This window comes from Haliaeetus albicilla, chromosome 4, assembly GCF_947461875.1.
Source record: "Haliaeetus albicilla chromosome 4, bHalAlb1.1, whole genome shotgun sequence".
In the NCBI taxonomy this organism is placed as follows: Eukaryota; Metazoa; Chordata; class Aves; order Accipitriformes; family Accipitridae; genus Haliaeetus; species Haliaeetus albicilla.
The window spans coordinates 7,577,945-7,604,957 of record NC_091486.1 but is presented as its reverse complement, the minus strand read 5'-3'; the positions used below and the strand labels follow the sequence as shown (position 1 = coordinate 7,604,957).

At 39.0% G+C, this 27,013-nt stretch overlaps 1 protein-coding gene across 3 annotated transcripts in view; it reads left to right on the top strand.

The window, feature by feature from the left end:
- The window catches only part of THSD7B (thrombospondin type 1 domain containing 7B), a 336,992-nt gene that overhangs the window by 172,412 nt on the left and 137,567 nt on the right, over positions 1–27,013 (top strand). For all 3 annotated transcript variants that reach the window (XM_069780784.1, XM_069780785.1, XM_069780783.1), the window contains exons 9-13: positions 10,192–10,383; positions 13,896–14,130; positions 16,714–16,829; positions 23,175–23,307; positions 24,384–24,487. In XM_069780784.1, the coding sequence (XP_069636885.1) occupies positions 10,192–10,383; positions 13,896–14,130; positions 16,714–16,829; positions 23,175–23,307; positions 24,384–24,487 (780 nt within the window). The remainder of the gene's footprint in view (positions 1–10,191; positions 10,384–13,895; positions 14,131–16,713; positions 16,830–23,174; positions 23,308–24,383; positions 24,488–27,013) is intronic.

Sequence of the window (27,013 nt, the reverse complement as noted above, 5' to 3'; positions counted from 1 at the left end):
TATTAATGATGTAATTAAAGTTCCACCTCATGGGCAAATTGGAAGCACACAGAAAATATTATTAATATTGTGTTTCCTACATTTGATTTATCCCCATTTTAAGTACTAAATGATCTATGCAAAATACAGTGGAAATTAAACACTCATTCTAAAATTCACAACTTTATTATGTAAAAATGGTTCAAGCATAGGTCAGGGTACATTAGCCAGAAGTAACTTAACCCAGCTGAAAAATGCCTTATGTAGTTTAGATGTGTAGTTGGTACTTGGCAAAACTGGTGTGTATGCTGAGAGGTTTTACTCAATAACCAAAGATAATGGTTTGCAATTTGCATTGCTTTTGTCAAGAACAGATTTCAGTCATTCATTTAGACCCTTGACTGATGATCATCTATGTTACTGGGTAAATTTTCTTCTTTACTGCAATCTTTTAAAAACTATTGAATAGGACATCTTAATACCACTCTGTTCTGAGTTTTGTGGATCAATTGGAGAAAAAATTGGAAAAGAAACTACTACTGTTAGTAGTAATAATAAAAATAGCCTAGTATTCGGTCCTGCAAGTTCTGAACATTTCCTGATAGACTGTGAAAGCTCTCAGAGTTGCTTTATGGGATTAGGCCAGACTCTGCATCTGAATTAGAACACATTTTTGTGTTAACTGCTTCTAAATGAGCACTTAGTTTTAAGTAGTTGGCATAAATCTAATTTTAATTTACTGTTTTCATTTTCTTTTGCATTGATCCTCTTTTTGTAGACGTTCAATTGCAGACTTGGAGAAAGATGTTTTTCAAAGAGTCCAGATGGTATTTGCAATTATTTATTATCATTAGCATTCACTGTATCTGAACACAAGACTTTTGCCAAGTTAGATAAACCTCATCTGCTGCACTATTGTTTACAATTTTTCAGTGTCTTATGTTAATACAAACTCACTCTTGGGCAATTTCTGGGGATAGAAGAGAAAAAGAGTCTGTTATTCCTCAATATATGGCAAACTGCTAGCTTATTTTTGGAATATCGCTTGGATAACAGTCAGTCATAGCCTTTTGATGGTTATGAGCAAGCCAGAAAAGTACATCATTCTTAAGAGTAGCATAATCACAACAAAAATCATAATAATCAAACCAGGAGGTATAAAAGCATTGCACTTTTCCATGTGTGCACACACAACTTTTCTTTTTGGGGTCACTTCCTGAGTGAGAGCACCGTTACTGGAGTCTGCCCTTTCTAGTATGTCCCTTTAATTTTTTTGTTGAGTTTTGAGAGTGAAGATGGCACCTTAAGTCTGCAAAAATGGAATGTTTAGAAATTTATAGCTCTGATGCAATGGGAATAAAATGCCACATTCTTTATTCTAAATTAAAATGCCTGAATTCCTCCACTAAAATTGTTCTGCCCCACTGCACAGATATATAAGTAGAAGTGGACTCTATACACTATTGGAATAAACAAGTCTACTCATAATTGGTTTTTTCTTAAAGTTTTGGAAAGATATGTATATTTTATAATATTTTAATACATTTGACTTATTTGTATAATTGGTTTCTATAATATTTTGTGTTGATTAGCATTTGGAACAAAGCAGTACAGAGAAGAAAATAGAGGGACACCTGTTTCAATTATACTACAGCACCAATTTCAACAATAAATCTTAATTGCAATCAGTCTTGATCAACCCACCTGTGTAGATTCCCCTCATTTACAATGAGGAGGGATAATAGAGAAAAAAGAAAAAAGTGTGAAGAGAGAGAGGAAAAAAAACCAGAACACTAATATGGATTATGTTATTTCTTATACTTTATGTTTTCAGATTGCTGTGCTATGTTAATTATTAGGAATGTCAGCCTGAATTTCTATGCTCTTCTCTGGGAATACAGTGAACCCATGTTTACTCTCAGCTGCCACATGAGCAATTTCTCTTAATTCAGGAGGGGTTGTGCAAACAGCCGCAAGGTGGAATTAATTCTGCTTTTATGCCCAACCCCAGCAGGTGAATGTGTAGCAAATTCCTTTAAATGACTACTTGTCTTTCTGTGTGGGATAGGAAATACATCAGGGCCAATCTCTTATGTAGGTAACCTCATGCAGCTGTATTATTTTTTTTAACCTTGAGACTGGTAGCTGCTGTATAATACTCCATAGAAGTATACCAGGATCTTCTCTGCAGGCTTGGCAGCTGCTTGCTGATGTGCTTCCCCCTGTGCTGGCTTTTTTGGAGCTTCCTTAGAGTCACAAGTCAATTTTCTTATGTGAATTTACATAAAGAGGGAAAACAGTTGTGGGTAAACAGTCCAAATTGCAGCAGAGGCTGTATAGGAAGGCAAAACAAATATCCCTTTTTTTTTTTTCTCCATACTCTTCATTATCTTTTTCTCATAAATTCTGTAATGACTACTTGGACATGGGTGAGGGACAGGGTCATAGCTAGTGATGCAGGCATTTGGTCAAGACTTATGATATTCATGGTGATTTCGTAACATATTTCCAGACATACTGTTTCTTTTTCACATTTATTCTCAGTCCCTCTGTCTGTTTTTCATACTTTTTCATCTCACTTTCCTTTTCCTTATTCTCTTGAGTTGTTATTCCCTTTTTCTTCATTGTGCATTATGTGGTTAAAAATGTTTTTTCCTTAATCTAATGCATTGTTTTTCATAGTTGCATTTTAGTTAAGTCTTTTGACTCAAATCCTCAATGGTTGTCTCATTTATTCTTTTTCTTTTTTTTTCTCCTGAGAATGATCCTGGTTGTATTTGTGTTTATGTCATCTTTTCCATTGTGAATGGCTTGTTTTTCTTTGCTGCTTCATCTTTTTTTGTGATAGATCTTCATTTCCATTCGTCTTCATTGCTATTGCATTCCTCTTGTCTGCTATGGGGCTCTGATAATAGTGATGGACCACTGCAATTAAATTTATTCCATACGCCACTGCTTTCCCTGACAAACTGACACCACTCTTCTACGATGTTCTTACCTGTTGACTGGCATTACGAAAAGTCAACCAGGAGCCAGGGATTTCAGTGAAGTGTGACATTGGTCTCCCAGTGACGACTGAGCACGGTGAGCCCTGGATGCTTTAAGGTATCACTAAAGCTGGTCGTGCAACATGGAAAAAAACCCCCATGATGTTGTGATGAGACGTACACATTCAAAATGGTTATAAGAAATTTCTCCTGTTGTTGTAGTTTGATTGTTATTGCTTTTAAATGTAACGTTTTCGTTAGCTGATGAGATGCCTAGGCCAAGATATTGTCAGCAGACAGCTTTCTCTGAATGCAATTGCCGTTAGCAAACTGGCATACAGTCAATAGGAATTCTTCTGAATTTACTACTGTCTGTTGACATCTTATTCTGTTACGGGCAAGTATTTAATCAAAGTTTATTGTCATTCTTTTCTGAGATTTAAGTGGGACATAAAATTTTACGATACGTATAGTATTTTAGATGACAGCTTCATTATTTCCACTGAATAATGTGAAGTGCTACAAGAAGAAATATTGATGTCAAACTGGTAATTGTCATTAAATATGCAGCATTTTTGCAGCAGTCATTTGTGGGGGAAAAAAAAATTTCTGAACTTCTAGGTAACAATGCAGAACAATCTGAAATGCAATTGCTTTGTCTTGAGCTGTTCCCCACCATGGAGGTTGCTCAAGGCTCCACACATGTGTGCAAACCTGAAATCTTCAAAGTAATTTTACAAATTTTCCTTTTAAAAAATGAGCATGGTATAGTGGTAAATGTCAAAAAGAGGATACTCTGTTATTGAGCTGATCTTTAGATTCCTGGTGCCTGATGGGATTTGTATTTTTGCTGCTTTAGTTGTATCCTGTCCAGTGGACATTCCCTTTTTCCTGAGCCAGGAGGAATGTCTGTGGCAGGAGTAATTAAACTGTGTTATAGGAGATGAGTACACAGGTCACTGGGGAAAAAAGAGACTAATGCACCAGAGCTGCGAGGCATTATGTAAAATAGACAGATGCAGTTTTAATATTGAACTGATTCAGAATGAAATGTTCCTGTTGAGTAAGTGCCTCACCGTGGCATGCGTTATTCAGGACCGTGGGAGTGGCTTCTCCTTCTAGAATGGAAAAGACAATAAGAAAGAAATTAAGTTGCTGGAAAAAACAAGCCCTTTAGTTTATGGATGGTTTTCTGTCATTCCTTGTTTAGTTTCCCTTGTTGGAAAGAATTTAATTTGCTTTTAGGTGAATCAAAATTCCAGTCAGAATTGTACTTCTCCATGTAGCTTCTCTGTTACCTTGTTAAAAAATTCAAATTAGGGACCGGTGCTTTAGGTAATGATCAAATTTATTAGCAAATATATTTAAAAAAATGCCATGCTCATCTTCTCTTTCGTAACCCTTACTTCAGAAGAAAATGGATTAAATCTTTCCTATGTTGAAAATATCTGGTGAATATATCTTGGGTATTTGGCTTTAATCACTGTACTATTCAAGTATGAGGCAATCAGTTTAAAAAATGTCATTAGAGTTGGTCAGGATGCTTGCAATAAAACATTTTGAATAGAAGACTGTAACATTTTTCTTAACTAAAACTTTTTTAAGGAAAGCATGCATTCAGCAAGGCTGAGAACAAAAACTGTGCTTAAAACATGAAATAAAGAGCATGTGAGAGGGAACACTGTGGCTCCTGGGATGCTGGAGATGGCAGTTCAATTCTTATACCTGATGTAGATCAGAGGTTGGATCTTGTGTGTTGTGCCTCTTGGGTGATGGCACGTAGTTATACTCTTGCTCTCTCTCCCCACTTGTCTTTTTAAAATATGTTTTTCGAAAGATCTGGATTTTGTCCTGTTATGGAGTATAAAAATTTGAAAGCTTTGAAACCTTAAAACATTTCATAATATGGAAAAATAATTTCTCCTTGACTCATAGCTTTGTTATATTTCTTAGTATGGATTAAGTCAAAAAGAGGAATATTTTCAAGGTGCTGTGTTGATCATGACTAGCACAAATCAATTAATAGCTGTAACTCTTTGTAAAATGTAGGTATAAGTTCTGTTTTACAGCTAGTGCTTTCCATGTGCAGTTGTATTAGCAGTAGTTGTTTGTGGTTACCCTAAGGATAGAAAACACTTCCCAAGGTGCACTCCAATCTGAGCCCCACTTAGTTTTCATCATGTGTCCTCAACATTAGGATGAAACTGTTCAGTTGCTCAGTCACCATCCTAATCAGGTCTCCAGTTGCATCTCAGTAACAGCTGTGGATTTGTACTGTTTAGTATTACAGCAGAAAAAATGGTCTTCGGAGTAAACGTAATTCCTTGAGACTAATTCTGGGCAGTTGGACAGTGTCAAAGGGGAGAAAAAAGATGAAACGAGCAACTCGGGCATATCTGAAGAAAGCCAGCAAAGGTAGTGGTGGTAATCTCTGGGGTAAGTTGGAGTGGATGGGCTGGATCCAGTCCAAGCTAGCTGGAGGACCCCACAAAACCCAGGACTTTATTTTTTTCTTTTTCTTTCTTTGAAAACACCTGTCCTTTTGCCTTGGATGGCTCAGTTTACTGGTGTATGGATGAACAATCCTCTCAGTTTATTCCAACGTCACAGCAAGTTGCAGACAGGAATGAATTTCCCATCAGGAGCTGCTCTGGGCTCTGACCAGGATTGGCCATCTGGCTTTAATTCCCGGTTATCACAAGATGATCTTCAGAGCAGTGTCATGGGTTCTAATCTAAAAAATTCTAACAGGGACCAAAGTTGTAGCTGTCATGGTTAGTGCTGTCCCTTTCCCTATTTTTCATGAGGAAAGGTGGCTTTCTCCAAGACTGGCACCCTTCCACTGTGATCCCCCACCCCGCTGCTCTCCAGGGCTGATTTCAGATACTAAGCCTTGAGGTCTAAACACATACTTGGAGAGGAATTCATATGCCATTCAGATGCATAATTTAGGTGCTTAAAGGCATTAGTTTTATTTAGAGAAGGAGAAAGCCTCCTCTAGAATCATAGAATCATTTAGGTTGCAAAAGACCTTTAAGATCATTGAGTCCAGCTGTCAACCATGCCCAGTAAACCATGTCCTGAAGTGCCTTGTCTACGCGCTTTTTGAATACCTCGAGGGATGGCAACTCAACCACTTCTCTGGGCAGCCTGTTCCAATGCTTGACAACCCTTTTGGTGAAGAAATTTTTCCTAATATCCAATCTAAACCTCCTCTGGCACAACTTGAGGCCATTTCCTCTTATCCTATTGCTTGTTACTAGGCAGAAGAGACCTACACCCGTCTCACTACAACCTCCTTTCAGGTAGTTGTAGAGAGCGATAAGGTCTCCTCTCAGCCTCCTTTTCTCCAGGCTAAACCACCCCAGTTCCCTCAGCCGCTGCTTATCAGACTTGTGCTCTAGACCCTTCACCAGCTTTGTTGCCCTTCTCTGGACACACCTCAGTGTCTTTCTTGTAGTGACGGGCCCAAAACTGAACACAGTATTTGATGTGCGGCCTCACCAGTGTCCATTACAGGGGGATGATCACTTATCCTAGTCCTGCTGGCCACACTATTTCTGATACAAGCCAGGATGCTGTTGGCCTTGTTAGCCACCTGGGCACACTGCTGGCCCCTCAATCCACTTGTCCAGATCATTGATAAAGATACTGAACAGAACTGGCCCCAGTACTGACCCCTGGGGAACACCACTTGTGACCGACCGCCAGCTGGATTTAACTCCATTCACCACAACTCTTTGGGCCTGGCCATCCAGACAGTTTGTTACCCAGCAAAGACTACACCCATCCAAGCCATGAGCAGTCAGTTTCTCCAGGAGAAAGCTGTGGGAAATGGTGTCAGAGGTTTTACTAAAGTCGAGGTAGACAACACCCACAGCCTTTCCCTCATCCGCTAAGCGGGTCACCTTGTCACAGAAGGAGATCAGGTCGGTCAAGCAGGACCTGCCTTTCATGAACCCATGCTGACTGGGCCTGATCACCTGGTTGTCCTCTACGTGCCACGTGATGGCACTCAAGATGATCTGCTCCATAACCTTCCCCGGCACCAAGGTCAAACAGACAGGCCTGTAGTTCCCCGGATCCTCCTTCTGGCCCTTCTTGTAGATGGGCGTCACATTTGCTAAGTTCCAGTCAACAGGGACCTCCCTGGTTAGCCAGGACTGCTGGTAAATGATGGAAGGTGGCTTGGTGAACATTTCCACCACCTTCCTCAGTACCCTTGGGTGGATCCCATCCAGCCCCATAGACTCGTGTATGTAAAGATTATAGAAAGATCTAGAAAGATTATTCAGAATATCTGAGATAGAATTACACCTTCAAGGTACTGACTGGGTAGACAATTTGGAAGCTCTGGAGAATTTAATATTCCCTGTAAATCTGTGACAATGCATAAAGCACACTTCAGATGTATCCTGTAGTAGTATTGTTCATGGAAAATGAAAGATTATTTCTTCCCTTTGTAGTATACGGTAGTTTTCTGAGAATTCTCTGCCAGGCGGTTGGTACAGAAGAACATTCCCCTTCTGCAGTAATACAAACCAGTAATTAAACCTGAACACAGCGAATAGAGCTATAAAGTAAATCAAAGTGAATGTTGAATTGTACCTTCATGCACCGGGTGGTAAACTCTTTATAACAAAACTCAAAGCTTCCTTTCTTTGCTGAGGAACCATGAATTGCAGCCTCTGCAGTGTTACTGTTGCTGTCACCTGCTGTAAATCCAGCGTGAAAAGAAATCATGGAGGGAAGAAGTGGAAAGTGCATTTTGCTCCTTTGTCTCCCTTCCCCACAGGGTGGTCGCTCAAAAAATCTGTGGCACGTGGGCTCATGGGTGGAGGAAGCCACTCCAAAGGAGACCCAAGTGTTTTAAACCATCTTCTGAGTGGAGTGGCTTGGACTTCATAAAGTCAGATAGAATGAGTGGAAAGGCTCTCCTGGCTTTCAACAAACAGGATTTTCTGGGATGCTTTCATCTCTAGCACAATCTGATTGGTGGAAAAATTGGGCTAAATCCAGAATTTGATGAACTTCATGGCACTCCCTTGCCATGAAGTATGTATATAATGAAGATAATCTCTTGCATGGCTGGAGGGGCTGGGGGCATACTTGCAGGGCCAGTGTCCCACCTCATCCCTTCTCGTTCAGAAGCCTGTCACTGACTGTTTGTATGCTTCCCGGTAAGTGTCAGTGATGGGAGAGGAGGACAGGTGTTTTGCCCTACTTCACCAAAGCATATAATCTCTTGATGCTACTGTACCATTGACTTCTAAAATCACACCCGCCCAGGATGCCCTCGTGATATCTGCCGCCGTACAGACAGGCTGTCAAAATATTAGCAGGGATTTTGATGCTAAAATGACTTGGGAAGGCAGCTGGAATAAGGCTATCAGATTTATTTTGTGTTTTTACATTGTTTTTCTCTAAAGATAGTTCTCAGCATTATGCGAGCATCCAAAGCAGCGGTGGTGATAAGGGGCTAGTTGAAGCGAATGATGGATTAAGCTTGGTTTGCAGCAGTGCCAAACGCAGTATCAAAGGATGGGGGCTGTCTGTAGGGAGGGTGTTGGTCTCCATTTTCTTACTGAGTAGCCTTAAAATAGTGCAAAGACTGGTCATATAGAGCCTTTCTTGATGAGCATAGGTATGTGCAAGGGAAAGGGAGTACAAAAATAAAGTATTTTTAAACATATCTTGCAGTCTGATTGCCTGCTAGACTCTCCGTTACTTCTCATAATATGCTTGAAAAGTTTTATTTGTGCCTCGAGGGCGATGAGCCTGTCTTTGTTTGGGGATGCAACTGCAGATAATACCACTGTGCTATTGACAGCTTTATGCACTCTCACTAGCAGCCTGCCTCTCTTATTTACTCACTTGTATATATGTTGCCTTGCAAAAGCAGTGTAGTTTTCTACTTTCCTAGTTATAATTGCATCCTGGGCTGCCTTGTTACAGAGCCTGTTCCTGTAGCGTGAGGTGAAAGAGCTAGTTGTTGCCATTATAAATTTTAATATTTTTTTTCCCTACGTATAATTGAGACTGGATAGTTATTATGTTTTTTCCTAGGTTCATAATTAAAGAAACCTCGAAGGAGAGCTTTGTAACTATTAAAAGGGCAAAAGAGGAGGTAACGTTCAGTGTGAGCTTGTTGTTTATGAACAGGTAGATTTGAGCTTCCAGAAATTTCAGATATGTAGCTGAAAATTCATGAGGGTCCAGAAACACTAAACAATGGAACAGTGTAACAAAGTCAGTCATGTCTGTTCATCACTTACATTATATTTGTAAGACATTAGGTGTAATTCAGTACTAAGAGTTACGTTATATGAATTTTTATGAATTATGATGTCCTCATAAATTCTATGTAATTGCTAAGCTTGCTGGACATTTCCTTTGTTATTTTAAAAATAACATTATATTTTATTTTGCTTTTTAAAAACAATAGTTCTTTGTGTTGGACTCCACATGACATCCCTTGTGTGCTCTGTTTTGCTGCTCATTCTGCCAGTGGTTCTTTTGGTTGGTAGCTTTTTCCCCAATAGTCCCCAATGTACTACCTTCTTGTTGAAAGGGGTTTTGGAAAGATGCTTCTCATGAGGAGGTATGCTTTGGTCTAGGTCCCTTGGTTTATCTCCAGAAAGTATTTCTCCCTCGGATGGGGATGGTCCAACAGATCCATAGTTTTGGATCTCCTAATTTTTGGGTGAGAAGCAGAGTCAGAAATAAAAGTGGTTCATTCTGGTGAGGTTGCAGGAGAAAGACCAAAGCATCTATTGGACACTTTTCTGGCCTATAGGCCAAAGAAAACTGCCTTCTGTGGGGACCTGCGCAATTTGTATTGTGGAAAATAGGCTCTGTAGGTGGAGATTGCTGGAAAATATGGGGCAGTTATCATCAGTTCTGTTGATAATTGATACTACAGCTTTCTGTTGATTGAATTATCTCATTCCTTGAACTTGCCAGGTTTATAAAGTGGACTGCAGCCAAGATGTCACACACAAAACTTGAAACACATTTTTTTCTTTTTTGCTTTTCTGAAGAAATGCCTAAGTTAGTTGTTCATGTATTACACTTTCAAGCCTGAAGCCTAACCATGTGCTCTTTGTAGTATGTTCTTCCATGGGCAGGCGGACGTTTGACATAAAGTTAGTCTGTTTGATGCAGACCGTGGTTATTGAACTAAGCTGAGCCTTCCTCCATGTCTGTCTTGTTTCGTTTACTCCAGGTGAAGAAGTACCACATCACCTCTGCTCAGAACTTCCCCGTCCTGAAGTTGTGGCTTGTGAAATCCCTTGTGCAACAGACTGTGTCATCAGCGAGTGGTCCCTGTGGTCCCCGTGTTCCCACTCATGCTCCAGTAAAAATGCTGAAGGCAGTCAAAGCAGGAGTAGGTTCATCTTGGCCCTTCCAGCTGAGGGTGAGTGGTAAACATTTTTGGATTATTCACTGTTTGTTTGTTTGTTTGTTTGTTTAATGATTTGACTTGCATTGCTCAGCCAAACTGTGTTTAGATCAGAGCTAAACCTAATTCTGTAGCAATGAGGAATAATACTTAATACTTCTCTGTGCTTCATGCCTAGCGACTAAAAGATCTTTATGGGCTCAAGTTAATGCATGTGTCAGAGAAATTCTGTCACAGTTCAAAATTATTTATTTCAGCCTATGAATTATTGTCTATTGAAGGCCAGTTTGGGTGTGAATTTACTTCAGGAGAGCTACATCGTATACTAATGAAATTGCTGCATGACACAATCTCATCATGCAAGTGTCTTTATATAGGAACATATTAGTACCTATTTAGAAAAGAACAGTGAGCTGTGAAAAATGAGGAACTAGAAAAGGTCCTGTTTATTTTTTTAATACAGACCTAGAATGTATTGACCTCCTTGTTTTTCTACTCTACTAGGTAAATAACTCTTGATGAATAGATATAATTTCCTCTGGATCTTCATGGACACATCATGTATCTGGATTTTTACATGTCAACATCAGTGATACAATTATTTACATAAACTGTTTGGTATTAGAAGTGTAGTCTTCTAACTACAGTTACACATGGTAATTAATTTATGTGTTGATTTATCACACAGGATTTGAAAGGTATCACGTCAAATGCATAAAAATTCATAAAATGTGAATAGGTCTAAAAGACTAAAGCCTTGTTGACATGACAAAAATACTATTGTCAGCACTATGTGCAGTAATGCAGCAGCACAACACTTTTAGATGCAAATCTAGTCTAGGACAAGCTCTGTTAAGTGCTATTTTGTAAATTATCATTAAAGCCACCCACTGTTTCTGGGGCAATGTAAGGACTTGATCTTGCAAACCCTTACTCGTGTGAATGGTCTGTATTCACATAAACATCTGTAGAAGCACTTGCAAAGAAAATTGGGACCCTTCAGGATGAAAACTGCTATATAATTGTTGATTTAATGAGAATAACTACTACTAAAAAGTCTATGAGCTAGAGAATAATTAAAATGAAAAACAAGGTTTCATATTTTCCATAGAAGTAACGAAATGCAAATAATAGATAAACATGGATTTATGAAAGTGAAGTGTTGGAGAAGTGAATTCTGGAAGTACATAAGCTCAGTCATCTCAACCTGAAACACACTAAACTAAAAATGACGTGCTTTGAATTGAATACTTTAAGTTTCTCGGGAAGGAATAATTAACTATTAAAATCAAACGCCCCAACTTTTTATGCACATCTTTAGCAATGAGTATAATGGTTTGCTATGCAGAGTCATACATCTGCATACAGATAAATAGCGATTGGTTTGAATTTGTGGAGAGTGGAAGAGGATTTAATACTGTTATCGCTACAATACTAAGGCAACGTTATGTTACCTGCTTTCTCTGACTCTTTCATATCCAGCTCACAGCTGAGCCACCAGCTTCTACAGAGCTCTGGTACCTTTGCAAGTGACATTTCATTTGTCCTCTGTCAACTAAGGCAATGTTAGCAGTGGCTCTGCTGTCTGAGGACTTCTGGAGGCCATCTCACAGGCTGACCAGTTCAAAATGATCCTTGGGTTGTTTTCTCCAAGCTGTTCACCAGATCCCAGCATATGATAACCAGGAGGCTGTTGATGAAACTAGAGGGGCTTGGTTTAAATTAGGTTTTAAAAGATATTTCTTTACACAGGAAACTTCTGAAACTTCATACACGAGGAGATTGCAGAGGCAGGCAGTCTCAGGAGGTTTAAAATGGATTAGAGCAACTGATGAACATCAGGTCCATAAAAAGTCTGTAAATGGCTACTAGAATGGCTAGGAAGTAGCGTGCTGTCCTGCTTTCCTTGTACAGAAGTTGCCAATGAACTGCAGAAAGTGGCTAGGCTCTTGTGCTTTTTATAAACAGCATCTCCTGCTTGTGGTTTTGCAGGCAGACTGCTAGGTTGGATGGACCATGTGGTATTTCTTATTATCTTAAGTTAAAACTGCCTCATGATTACTCTCCCTGGTTTAGGAGAGCTTCCTTACCATGGGTATTCTTGAAAAAAAACCACCTTAATTTTTGCTTGGGAAGCTCAAAATTTGAGTTAGATATTTTCTTTTTATTTTTTCCTAATGGACCAGACATTTTGCCATTTGCTTGCTACATTGGGTTTTTTTACATGTGCTCAAACATGCAACAGCAATAACTGGTCTGCATTTTTCCTGCCAAGTCAAAATCTTCAGGAAATAAGTTACCTGGGGTATTTTCTACTCCATCATCATACTAAACATTTCTGAGACTGAACACTATGTGGAACAGTCCATTTTCATGAAAAGACAAATGGTAATGTGACATGATTATCCAAATCAGTGTGCTAAGAAATTTCTTTCTCTCTCTCTTTCTGTTCTCAGTGCTATTCATTCTGGCCATTTGGGGTCATACCTTATTTTAGAAGCCTTAGTCCTGCAAGGTGATAAGCATCCCTTCAAGGAGCAATATACCTTCATCTCCTGTTGATTTTAGTAGAGCATAAAGGTGCTCTGAACCTTGTGGTATCTGGCCCCAACAGTTCAGTTCTTTCAGTTCTTTTTCAAAACCTGCAGCACTTTGGCCATGTCACAAGTTGCCAGATTCTCTCTCCTGGAAGAGAATGATTTTGATTTTAGTAATTTTTACTTCTTTCTTCCCAAAATGACAATGCTTACTGTTAAATTTCATTGCATTACTCCTTAGCTTTTGAGCTACGAATGTCTGCTGCTTTTATGGGATAAAGTCAGGCTGCTGGCTAGAGTGTTAAAGCTTCTGGGGAGGCTGTTCAAACTCCTGTACTTTGTGGATTTATTACCAGTTGTTGACAAAGTGCAGGAGCTTAGCAAAATCTTTGGACAGCAATTTGAAGAATGCTGCTTCAGAAAAGTAACGGCTTCATACTCAAAACCTACTTTCAAGATTTCTCCTCCTTGCTTTGCAGATGTGGGTATCATTTGATACATTCCTCCATCAGTACGGTTCAGCACCCTCTACAGCTCTTTAAGGCAACGCGTGAATAGAGTCCAAATATTAGAAAGAGATGTTCCTCCTTGGGAAATTAGCAAGGAGAATGAACATAAAAATAATGCTTAATTTGTCTTTAAACCTAATTGCATGTTTGCTGAGTGATACTGGCATTTAAATGGAATTAACTTGGCTGTGTGTAGGAGTATCAATAAGGTAACTCAGAAATATACTTTGCCTATTTCTGTTTCCATTATGCGTTGGAATACAATTTTATGCAAGGCTAGTTTAATGGGGAAACAATATTTTAGAAGGTTGTTATTGCAGCCATAAAGGTCAACAGCTTTATTTAAGCTTTATTTATTTATTTTTTTTAATGAGGAAAAAAAGAAGATATTAAGCAAACCTAACATTTTTATTTATTTTGCCATGTTTTCTTTTGCCAGATGCCATAAGATGATGCATGGTGTTCTCTTGACTCTTTTCAGGTGGAAAAGCCTGTCCCCCTGACCGAGCCCTGCAGGAGCACCGTGCCTGTAACGATCACCCGTGCGTGCATTTCTTCTGGGAAACTTCTCCCTGGAGCTCTTGCTCCGAAGACGCTCTGGTAACTGCGCTCAATGCAACCATTAATTGGAGCGGAGAAGCCACTTGTGGGGTGGGCATACAGACAAGGAAAGTCTTCTGCATGAAGAGCAGTTCTGGCCAGGTCACACCTAAAAGGTATTTAAAAAAAGGTTATTAGTGATTATTTGTAGCTACAGTACCTGACATATGAAGGTGTTTTCAGCTAGTGTATGGAATCTGGAGTGTTGAAAATAATTTCATTTCAGGAGTAATTCTCCGGCTACTACTCCATCACTACTAAGAAAGGGATACTAATGTAACAAAAATAAATAGCTAGCCCATTTTTGATTTTCTGTGTAAATCCAAGCAAAATGCTTGTTTTTAGTGGTGTAGATTTTTTGCTGTAGCTCCTCTGTTATTCTAATTTACAGTTTTCTGCAAATATTTTTCCTGAAGGACAGGTGTGAGGAAAATATAAAGTATATCTGAATATAACGTTCATCAATACATTATTAACAATGCTGTAATGGAATAGAAAAAGTAAATAGAGTTTGCATTATATTTACACCACAATAAGGCAGAACCATATGTGTGATCTATATCGTTCAGTTGATTTATATAGCTTCTATAATGGCATACCAACATGACAGAATTATGTATTCTGCAGTACAAATATTCTGAATTTTGCTTTGCTTTACTAAATGAAGAAAATAAGTAGCACAGATGTTTTCCCTAATATCAAAAAATCAAGACATTGCTAATTATTTTTTGCACTGTTAATGAGTCTAGAGACTTACAACCGAGTTTCATTTCTTATTGTAGCTCTCAAAACAATCCTGTTCGTATAAGCAGACTGTGTTGATTTCAGTAAAGTTAATTAAAATTCTTGAGGTTAATGAAATTAATTAAATAAAAGGAAAGAAATCTAATATTTATTTTTATCTAGAATCCATTGATATGCTGTAACTTTACCTAATTAAATAAATTGCTTATAGAGCTATATAATGTCTAAAATAGTTGTTTGCCCCCTCCACTTTTGAGATGGTGTAAGGGGAAATGGAACCGAAGGAGGTAAGTAAATACTTAAGTGAAGTACGTGAAGGGAAAACAGAGTTTCAGTGGTGGAAAATCCTGCCAAAAGAAGAGATTTCTGTACTCGGGACTTCAGCAAGGGTCTCTCCTTGGCTTTGGTGTGGTAGCTTCAGTGCCATGGCGTTTGTCGTGTAATAGAAGTGGCTGGATCAAAATGCACTGCCGAATCCTTAGAAGAGCTGCTTACTGAAATTGTTTCTTTTGCTACTGTGCTGTGTATTGTTCTTATGGTGATAATTATCTTAAAAATAAAAACCTTAGACCTCTAGAAGTCTTTAGGAAGATGGGTCTAAGTGAAGGAATAAACCCTTCGTGTTTCAGAATTAAATACTACCTCGTTACTGCCCAGGAGGGTCTGGACCGGTCTGGTGCTGGAGTGGAGGGCAGCCCTCGTCGCTGTGGGCACCAGCTGTGGCTATGTTATATTTTATATTTTGAGTTGATGAAAACCCACGTTGGGTTTAGAACTGCTGTGGTGACAGTCTACCATTAATATGGCTTCAGAAATGGGATATGTTATGTAAATAAATAATTTCTGTGTGTTGGCATACTGTATTTTTTTTTTATTCTGCATTTTTTCCTGATTTCATGAAGAAAAATTACACCATATCCAAAGAAGGTGCAAGGCATGGAAAGCCAAATAAAACTAAAATTTTTGCAGAAAAATATTACAACATCTTCTGTTAGATAACAGAAATCTGCCCACTAGGATAATCATGCGTAATGAGAAGACACATCTCTTTGTATTTATTTTCTTTTAAATTAAACCTCTAAGTATCTTATTACTTTCTCAATAATAGAATCATGACTTTAAGGTTTATTTTCTTTCCTAGTAGGGGTTAGTGGCATATTCCTCTTTCAAATGGGATCGTTTTGGGTTGCATGCATTACTAAGTATTTTTGAGTGATCTTTCTACTAGAAATTAAATAAAAATTAAAAAAGAGTAATTCCCTTTCTGTTCCCCCACTTCAAATGCAAGATCTGCCTGATCCCAGAAAATTGTCCCTTTTCCACCCTTCAAGTTTTTATATACTAATTGTCTCTGAAACTTTTATTAGAATATGCATGACATATTTTTCATTTAGGAGTTAAAAATGAATTAAAAAAATAATCACAGAGCTCTTCTTACTATATTATGTTGTACAACTTTTAAAATAACAATTGAGGCCTCAATCAAAGATCACTTTAAGCTATTTTTGTGTTTCCTAGGGTTTGAAAATGAAGAATATCACATCAGTCCTTAAACACAGTTGCAAGTGGTTTGAAGGCTGTTGCATGTTGTGTTAAAACAGGACTACTTTATAAACATAACTACTCGCTTTCTTCAGTAATAAATATATCTGTTTTGTTTCAGTGAGCTTTGTATTTTAGGCGTCATAGGCAGAGTTACATTTAGCCTGTAGTCATCAAGCCAAGTTGCACTTTTTTTTTTTGTTATTATTATTATTTTTTTTAATCTTTGAAGTGTACTAAATTCAGTAGGGTTACATGAGTGAAAAGGAGAAGAAAAATGAGGCTTGCTGTGAGCAGGAGTGATATCTTTTTTACGGCAGTACCCTTACAGCCCTGTGAGAGTCTTAAGAGTAAAACATTTCCCCATAGTTTTAATTTTTTATTATATTTTATCTCTGTGTTTGGATTGATAGATGTCCAGAGTCCATCAGACCTGAGACTGTGCGGCCATGTCTCCTCCTCTGCAAGAAAGACTGCATTGTTACGCCTTTCAGTGAGTGGACTCGCTGCCCAACAGCATGTCAGCCTGGTAAGCCTTTAAGAAGAGGTCAAAATTTGGGGAAAAATTAGAGAATTGGCCTGGAAACATGCGGTAGTTGTAGTTCTTGTCAGTCTAATAATTTTTAGGGCATTCATCTGAATGACTTTTGGACTTGCAGTGTTGTTGACACTGATATTGTTGAGGGGTGGGATCCTCTTGAGCAGATTTGGAGATGTAAGTTCTCTTTACCTGGAATAAATTCCTTCTGGGCTTCTGCCTTCGAAGTCAGAAGTCCAAGGTCCCAATGTTGTATGGCTACACATGGAATTGTTACATTATATGAAATTTATTTCTCTCAACCAGCCTAGATGTATGTACAAGGTTTTGCAAATAACTCCTGTGCTTCGTGGTTTTTCAAGGACCATACATTTCTTTGCTCTAGTTGGTTAGCTTTTGGACACTAAGTGTTTAGCAAAGTTTCTTTATAATGATCTAGTGTTGGTTTTTGTGACAAATTTGTGTGTTTCATTAATTGTTCAGATGAAAGCCTTCTCAATTATCAGAATATTTCATTATTGTTGGTGGCTTCCTTGCCCTTCAAAGATTCTCAGTGGATGCTATAGCATAGTCCTTGTTAGATTTTATAGGAAAACGAGTTGCTTTCTAAAACAGTGAATCCTGTTTTAATTAGCAATTTATTTTTAGACTTTAAATGAGCTGCCTATGAAGAAATAGAATAAATTACCTGGTAAATTACTTTGTTTATTAAATAATAGTCTACAATTAAAATGAGAAGAAATTAATTATTTAACCACCTTGGCAGTGTTATCATTTTAATATAATTCTAAATTAAAACTTCTTAGATGGGGGAGTTTGCTTTTTGCTAAATCTGTTATTGATATGGCTGCATTGCAAGATTTTTTTTTTTTTAATTTGCATTGCACAATTAAAACCTCAGCATGATAATGTAATTTCAAAACCACTATACATATGTGAATTGTTAGGGGTTTTGGTTTTTTTATAGAAAAGTTGTATTTAATGAAAACAATATACAGATGGTGAATTACCAAGCAGATCAAGCAGGAACAGGTATTGCCTGGCAGATTTAAAATTAAATGTGTACTGGCATAAGATCAGAGCTTAGACAAACATGCAATCACTAAATCAGCTTTACACAGAACTTTACCAGTTAAGCCGTTTGTAGTTTATCTGAGAAAATGCATCCAACTTTACTATCTAACAATAAAAAAGCTGACATTTTCCCTACATTTAAATGTCATCAGACAACCAGCTGTCTTCTGGCGAAGGATTATCTCATACCTCAGAAGTGTAGACAGTGGCGAACTTAGGGCAATAACAGATGGACGGACAACATAATTCACAAAAGAAGTGCAATTGAATCAAAACACCTGTTGGTGAGGCAGGAACAGGGAGGTTGTTGCAAGTTATTGATTCTCTGCCATTTCAGGTACTTAAAGGTGACAACTATCTACTGCAGTCTTCTATAATATATCTGCTTTAATGGGTCTTTGAGGATGAATCGAAACAAGAATCAAAGAATCAATATGGAGGTTTCAGAATATGAAGTGGTTTGAGTGAGCAGCATGTATATTTTCCTCTGTCACCTCCATAATGGGTGGTGAAGGTGTCCTGGGGAGGTAACTACTTTCACCATGGGTCACGTGCTCTCTGGTCTGTCAGCGTAGATTTAAACCGGGAAGATTAAAAAAGCAAACACCTGACAATAAATAGTATTTTTCATCTTCCTCCTGAAAATAGATGGTACCTATATGTACCTCTCCTCTTCTGGGCATTGGTTGTCCAGGGGGAAGGTTAGAAATTTCACTTTCTCTAAACAAGCTTACATGAAATGTTAGGTAGTAACTGTCCTGTTTACTTCCCCATGCCTTAAATCAGGTTGGAAACGAGGTGGGGTAAAAGTGGATAAAATGCATGTTGTGCTACAATAAGAAATTCTGATGACTTCTACCTTGTGTCAGCCAGTTTCTGTCAAGGATCTGCCACTTCCAGGTCTCATAGACAAACCAGAGGTGGTCAAAGTTAAAGACTTACCCCCTCAAAACTCTTATCTGCACAAAAATACTGGAGACAGCTCTGATTTTGGTGACTAAAATCTTGGAGAGTCTGTCCTTATTGTTTGTGTGCTCAGAGTCTTGTGTTGACCAGACTCTGCCTTTCCATCTGGTCAGGAGCAAAGAGTATGAAGCTGAATGTTTCCTGTAGAAGCTGGAGCAGATATAGCACACTTTACGGTAGCGAACAAGGATTTTGTCCCTCGCCTGACAATGGTGATGCACCTTTCTGAGCCCTGGGCAGGGTACCAGGGAAGCCCTGGGGGTCAAACGCAGAGGCAGGAAAGATGCAAGAGCAAGGGAGGAATGAGAAGAGTGGATTGACAGAAGGAGTCATATGGCTCTGTGTGTAAGGAGGAGACTGGTGGCTGGTGGGACAGCGAGGTGGGAGTGGAAGCAGAGGTAATGCACCCCCGAAATTCTCAAACAGCATTACCTGAGTTGCAAAGTCCAGGACATAGAAGTTAAGATGGTCTTGAGATCCTGAGGCTTGATGTTTTCAGGAGGGCAAGCAGTCATAGCCATGCTTGAAATCAGCTGAAGTTCGGCTTTAAAAGGACAGTCCTACATAATGCTAATTCTCTGGAAAATCAGGCTGTAACAATTTTAAATGAGATATAAAAATTACGTTCATTAACATTTGTAAGGAATGCTGTAGAAAAGCCAATGAGGAAATTCAATTTTGAAAATGGGGTTTGAGTAATGTGCAATAAATGTTGAGGATAATTTAGTTTCTTGAGGTGGAGAAAATTACTGTGGGAAGCTCATTTAGATTTGGTGCTGATTAATAGGAAGGAAATGGCTAAGATTCTAATGGTGGTAGATAATTTGAATGAAAATCATCACAAAGTGATAGAGTTCATGATTCTTAGGAGAAAGGAAGGATGGCAAGACATTTTAAAAAAAGGCAGACTTCAACAAACTGAGGGAATTGGTAGCTACACCTCTTGGGAATGTGTTCTGTGCAGACAGGAGTGTAGAAGACCTGGAAGCTACCAAGAAAGACTGCACAAAGGGCTGAAGCCCTACTGGACTCTACTTTCTATCCTGAAATGACTATAATGGCAAGCCAGTAGCACAGGGGAACAAGGCATGTGTGGGTCTGTATATGACCTGCATGTTCATGCTTCAAACCATGAAGAGAAAACATCAAACACAGCTAGAGAAGCCCTTTTTTTAATCTTTTCTCATCATCAGAGTTGTTCAGAATCTTGTTTCCTTTTTGATTGTCAAATTGTTTCACAAAAATTAGGAACAAGAAATTGAGAATGCAAATTAAGCTATAAGAGGATATTAGATAACAAGAATTACATAAAGGGATTAAAAATAAGGGGAAAATGCATGAAATATATGTCCGTTACTTTCTGAGAAACAGGGGAAACACAACACGGGGAATGTGCAATTGCTACCATTGTTTCCTGTCTGCAGCCAGGAGATGAATGGACTAAAGAATAAGTATTTCCATATATTAGATGTTCCCATGTCAGTAGGGCTGTGTGAACAGAGAAAGAAGTAATAAAGTAATGCCAGAGCATCTAGTGACGATCTTCTGGGTGAGAAATTGCTACGTCCTAAGGAACTAACTAAAACTCGGTAATACCAAGACAAACCAAACTAACCAATCAACCAACACCACCCCCACCCTGAAAAAAAGAAAGGTCAAGGAAATTGTAGATTACTCATCCTAACTTCGTTATGTAGAAAAAACACAACAAGAAGTTATTACTCAAGATATAAACATTTCAAAAATCGGATTCTAATAAACTGGCCAGTATGGATTTATTGAGAGCAAATCATGCCCAATAAATTTAATCTCCTTTTTTTTTGACAGCATAGCTGCTCTAATTAAAGGAAGTGGTAGATTTTTGACACATTAAACTTCTATCAGGAAGCTGAGGAACAGTGACTTGAATTAAATCACCGTTAAATGGGTATTCAGCCACTTGAAAAATCTCAGTGGATATCACTATGAAAAGAGTCCGTCTCTGTCTCCTTTGCTGCCTGCCGTCAGGTATTGATACACATTGATAAGATCCCGTGAGCCTTCTCCTCTCCAGGCTGGAGAGCCCCAGCTTTCCTGATCTCTTCCTGTGTGTCAGATACTTCAGTCCCTAAATAGTCTTTGTGTCCGTTCACTGGACTCACTCCAGTGTGCCCACGTCCTTTTTCTCCTGGGGAGCCTAGAACTGGACACGACACCCAGTTGTCTCACCAGTGCTGAGTAGAGAGGAAAGGGTCACCTCCCTCGGACCTGCTGGTGATGCTCTTCCTAACGCAGCCCAGGTTGCTGTGGCCCTTCTTTGCTGCAAGGGCACATTGCTGCCTCATGGTTTACTTGTCCATCAGGAGTCCCATGTCCTTCTCTGCAAAGCTGCTTCCAGTTGGTTGGCTGATAGATGTCCACTGTTCATGATCAAACTGGAACATGAGCCAAGGGCAGTCCTACAAAAAATTCTTCTTGCCCCAGTTCTGTGTGATATTTGTCTGAACAGCTCATGTGCTTGCATAATATCAGTGAATGGTGCAGAGCTGAAAGAGGTAGGAAACACAATAGACAATATATTAAATGATATTGAAATAATGGAGAAATTCCTCAAAATGTAACTTGGGAAGGAAAAATTGATTGCACAAAGACAGACTGGGAAGTAGACATCTGTACTGTCTCAGGCACCTCTGGACATACAATGGACTACAAAATGAATGAAAGTCAACAATCTGAAATGCTAAAACTTACATTGGGCTTGTCAAACTCATGGGCGTGTTGTATGTAAAACACCAAAGGTGTTACTGTACCGTGCACTGATGAGGCTGCAGGTGGGATTCCTTGGGCGCAGTGCTGTAAGAAAGTGAGCAAAGAGAGGTGATTGAATAGGACCCATGAAGAACTGGGTTTGCTTAGTTTAGAGATGGGAAGACTTAGAGTTATTACAAGCCCTTGAAATTTGATAAAGGTTATGCATCAGATGATGGGGTAAACTCTTTTTACATCTAGTGGACAGAAGATAAAAAAGATTTAGCTTAATTTACAGGAACAATGACTTGGGCTAGATTTTAAGAAAAGGCTCTCCGTGAGACTTTACAAGCTCTGAATCAGGCATCTGAAAGGAGACTGTGGAAAGCTGTAGAGCTGCCTCAGGTAGTGGCTGTTAAAGAAGCAGGAGGGGGATCACCCTGGATGCACTTGTCCTGCCTCAGGGTAGCAGCTGGGTTGAGCAACCTCCTGCCAGGTCCAAAGTCCCTTTGTGGTGATCACACAGTGGTAGCATGTGCGCAAGTGAAGGCTTGTATAACTTGATATTTTTAGAGCCAACCATTTTTACTGGATCTGTGCCTGTACTTTGTGTTCATGGTGTGAGTTTTCCCAAGTTTTCCTTCTACTCTAATGCACTGTAATCATGCTACTGCAGCTTCAGCCTTATCTTGAGCTGGAAGAATAATACTCATAAGCAGGCTAATTTATACACCGCTTTCCTCTCTTGGACAAATTTGATGAAGTCCACTACTAAAAGGTGTTTGCCTGGTCTGGAATCCTTTACAGAGTTCTGCTGAGATCCTTTTTTAGTTTTCTAGCATCTGTTTTTGAAGCATGAATACAGTACCCAAAGAAGTACTAATGCCATACACAGTGGTTAAACCAGCTCTCAGTTAGTACTTACTGCTTACACAGCCAAGGATTGAGTTTGGTTTAGTTATAGAGATACATAGATAAATCTTATCCTTGTCTCTCATGCTGCATTCTGTACTGTAGATTTTGTGAACTGTGTTTCTAGATGGATTGATCTTGCATCGACTCAGGTTAAGCAGAGAGTTAGCCTCTGTTGGTTGCAATGGTTTTTCTATCAGGAAGTTATCATCTGTATTTCTAGACCCATGAAGATGGGCTACTGGTAGCAGTCTGAGACCACCAGAATATGTTTTCAGAAACAAACCCTTCCATTATGACTGTTTGGGTTTTTTTTGTTTTTATTCTTTTCTCCTGTTCAGGTGTTTAAATATTTGCTCATACTTATTTTCTTGTCTGATTTGATGTTCTGTTAAAAAGCCATTTTTTGATGCATCTCTTAAGCTGTTGATTTATCAGCCTTCCAGCTGCTGTTCTGCTGAACTATTTGTAATTTTAAAGCGAGTAGTGGTAGCTTTTAATCCAATGTACCATTCTTTCCCTTCTTTGGGTAGTGCCAGAGTGCTCATGATTTCAAAATATAAATAAAAGGCAAAGCATGTTTTTAGGCAAGGCAGCTAGATAACTAACTTCGGGTGCCAACTGTGTCTAGAAGGCAATTTTTTTGTTGTTTTCCAGGCAATGCCACAGCAGTTAAGCAGTCCCGGTATAGGATTATCGTTCAGGATGCTGCCAATGGGGGACAGGCGTGCCCGGACACCTTGTATGAGGAAAGAGAATGTGAAGATATTCCTGTCTGTCCAGTGTACAGGTAAAAAGTGTTAGCTGGGAATCAGCCTTTTGCTAGTGGGTGTCCACTGCTCCAGAAATGACTCTTGTGCAATCGTCCTGCACAATTTCTACCAGAAAATGACATAAAACTGGAGAATGCAGAGTTACAAGCAAATAACAATGTACAAGTAATAAACCTTGCAAACTGTATAGAAGTAGAGTTCAAACTAGAGTATCAGTAGGTCTGGCATCATCAGAACAAGCACCAACAGACACAGCTCCTAGCAATGGTAACCTAAGGGTTCAATGTGTTTAAGGAAGTTATTACTGGGAACTCCGCCCTCAATGTATCTAAAAATCAATATAAGCTATTTTGGGACCACAGGCACTCAACTGTCTTTATCATAATTGTATACTTATTGCAGAAATTCTTGTCTTTTCCCCTGATGCTCTCACTCCAGTGAATAATGCGCACTTAAAAAAATTCTGATTAGACAAATAGTACAATAAGGCAATTACTCACCACTCTTCATTAAAATTCTGTGATACATCTGTTATACAATATCAGTAAATAGAAAAGCATTGTATCTTTGCATATAAATCTCCAGCCCGTGCATCCTGTAGGACATGGTCTCAGAGCAGAGCAGGGAGATGAAGGTGGTACCAAAGCAGGAGTCACATCGCTCAGCTGTGCCTGGCTCTGTGCCGCATAGTGCTATGGAAAGCTGCTTTCTTGTGTTCTTGACTGGCACACATCCTAGCATAGAAAGCAGATTTGGAACAGCATCGGTTGTATGAGAACAGGCTTGCAGGAGGAGAGCCTAATTTCAGAGCCCACTGAAGAAGTTTCCTGTGTATTTTATGTAAGTTTGAAACTATGCCCTACAAAAATGAGAAAGGGAAACATTGTTGGAGGATGATGTGGCTTTCTAGAAGGTGAACCTTACATCTGAATTTAAGTTCACAGTGCTTATTTCAGGAGTAATTACAGCTTTTTGACTCTATTTTTCCTTAAGTCACCACAGTGTATCATCATTTGTAACTGAAGTTTTTGCCTGGACCTGTTAACTGTTTTCTCGTTTCAACCACTTAATTGTTAACCTTTTCCTCTTGCAGGTGGAAGACCCACCGCTGGAGTCACTGTGTGCTGGTGCCAGATTCAGTGAGACAGGGTGTGCCGGGACATAATGAGGCGTGTGGACACGGTTTGCAGTCAAGAGGTAAGCTTTCTCCATGCGGCCTCCAAATATTTAAGGTGTTGGAGTGGGGCATTTAAGTAGGGTCTTTACTCTTTTACAATAGCTACATTGGAAACTAAGTGACTGAAGCACTTAAAATGTTTTGGGAAGTGGACCCATTGTAGTTTTGCTGCTGTGCTGGACGTTAAAGTACCAGTAACATGAGAGTATGCTTGGAGTATAGGAGGGGATTTATGCTTGGTATTCAAGTATCTTTACAGTAACCTGCTCTTCTGCCTAAAGATGAAGCATGTGGACTTTAAACGAACTATCTATCTATAGGCTTCTACGAAGTAATCCATTCTTGATGCTAAAATTAGAAAGGATCGTTTCCTCATGATTTTAAATTTTACTAATAATTTGCCTGAGGCCTGATTTTCATTAAGACTATTGGAGAAGTTCAGCGTGGGTAAAGGCTTTGGGCTCCTGCCCTTGGCATGATTAAGTGCTTGGAAAATACAGTGATTCCATTGTCTGAACAAAAGTGTTGAGAAGAATTTCGCTGTTCAGAGTATGTGATCAGAGTCTGTAGTGGTTCCTGCAGATGGCTGAAGATTTGGCTGTTATCAGTCTCCTGGGAAATCTAATGAAACCTTTAACAAAAGGTTATTTTTATTGAAAAAAAATTGCTATACAGGTATGCTAACTGAAAAAACTTGACATAATAATTTACTCCTTCACAAGGGTAGAAACTATTCTTTAAAGATGAAGTGAATTTCTTATATAATCTGGAAACAAAGGAAAAGAAAGAAAAGCCCTGACAGTATGTGGGCTGTACCTGAAAGAAGAAATGTGTTTTAAACTAAAGCTCAAAGGAGTAAATATCTTTAACTAGGTTTTGACCACAAGCCTTTCCACAAGGTTTTCAAAGAGAGCTCTGTAAATTGAGACATCCTAAAATGTATTCCTCAATCTCTGTGTGAAGAGATGGTAATCTTTATGCTACAGTAGGTGCATGAACTTTATATTAATCTTACTCTGACAGAATTTGAAGTATAATAGAAGAGTACCACGCTTATTTTTACTCTGTGGAGAGTCCTCCAACAATTACATAGGCTATGTTCTGGGGTAATCATGGAAAAGGAATCTCATAGTGTGGTGGGCTTAAGCAAAATTTGTTTCAGTGTCACGATCACTTTTTGTAATTAACTGTGGGTTTTGTAACAGCTTTGGTTTTCATAATTACATGTAGTGATAGAACCAATCTGCTAGGTATTACTGAGGATGAGTGGGGTTTCAGGAAAATGAATTCTCAGATGAAAACCATGGAAGAAGATTTTCAAGATATTTCCTACGAACAAGGGGAGCGATCTCCATGGAGAAGGCAGCTGAAACAAAGCTGCTAACTCTGACCATATTGCTTCTGGAAAACAAGCTGCTGGATTTTCAGCGATCCTGTGTCTTATCTGTAGAAGTGTTTAATGAGGGAAACTTTCACAAAGCTGCTGTTAATACCACACCTTCCTGCTACTTGAACTCTTCAAGAGCAGCTAGCATGTGTGAAGAGGTGCTGTGTCACCATATTGTCAGGGAATAGCCATTTAGCCAAGGGTGGCATTTGCTTACATGCTTTCCAGGGTCTCTTCAGCTTGTAGACCTCAATACTGGAGGACTTCTGATCCTCTCATTCTTCACCACGAAGGGGGTCTTTGGAGATATTTTTGAAATAATATGTGAGGTGAGGCTGGGGATTTTGGCCTGTTCAGCCTGAGAAGTGTCTAATGGGAGTGGGGTCCACAGAGAAGATGGAGCCACACTCTTCCCAGAGGTGCACAGTGAAGTAACAGAAGGTAACAGACATAGACTGTAGTGAGGGAAATTCCCAAATTGCCTGGAGAGACTGTACATTCCTTGGAGATACTGAAAACTCAACTGAATAGTCTTGAGCAGCCTTTTCTAACTTTGAGGTCAGTCCCGCTTGGAGCAGGCATTGGACCTTCAGAGGTCCCTTCTGTTCTAAATTATATTGTATGATTCTGTGAGTCTGTGGATCTTTTCAGGGGAATCCATGCCATCAGTGGAAGAACGCCAGGTGTTATAGATAGATGCTTTCCTGCAATATTTAGGCATCCTACAAATGAGTTTGCATTCGAGGTATCACCACCACTCCACACAGTAATTGGCTTGCATAATGTGTCAGCGTCTTTAGCCAGTAAGTGCTTATTCTCCAAAGAGTATTTATATGAATTTGCCCAATTTCTTTTTTACCATGTAACAGCAATTACCCTTTTTACACTGAAGGTAATCAGTCTTGCTATTCCTTAGAGCATCCATTTTTAGAATTATTTTTCTTTTGCTGTCCATATCCTGACTGTCATCTAAATAAGAGGATTTCAGTTTTCAGCGACTGTCGTATCTAGCCAATTATATAAGGACATTGAATTCATATAAATTATTCCTAAAGAAAGCAAGCGTATATTTATGTGTACCTATTTAGAATGATGACTGTGCTGCAGGAAAATTAAGTCTGAAATGACTTTCAAGCTGCATTCTTTCTCTAGGCTAGAT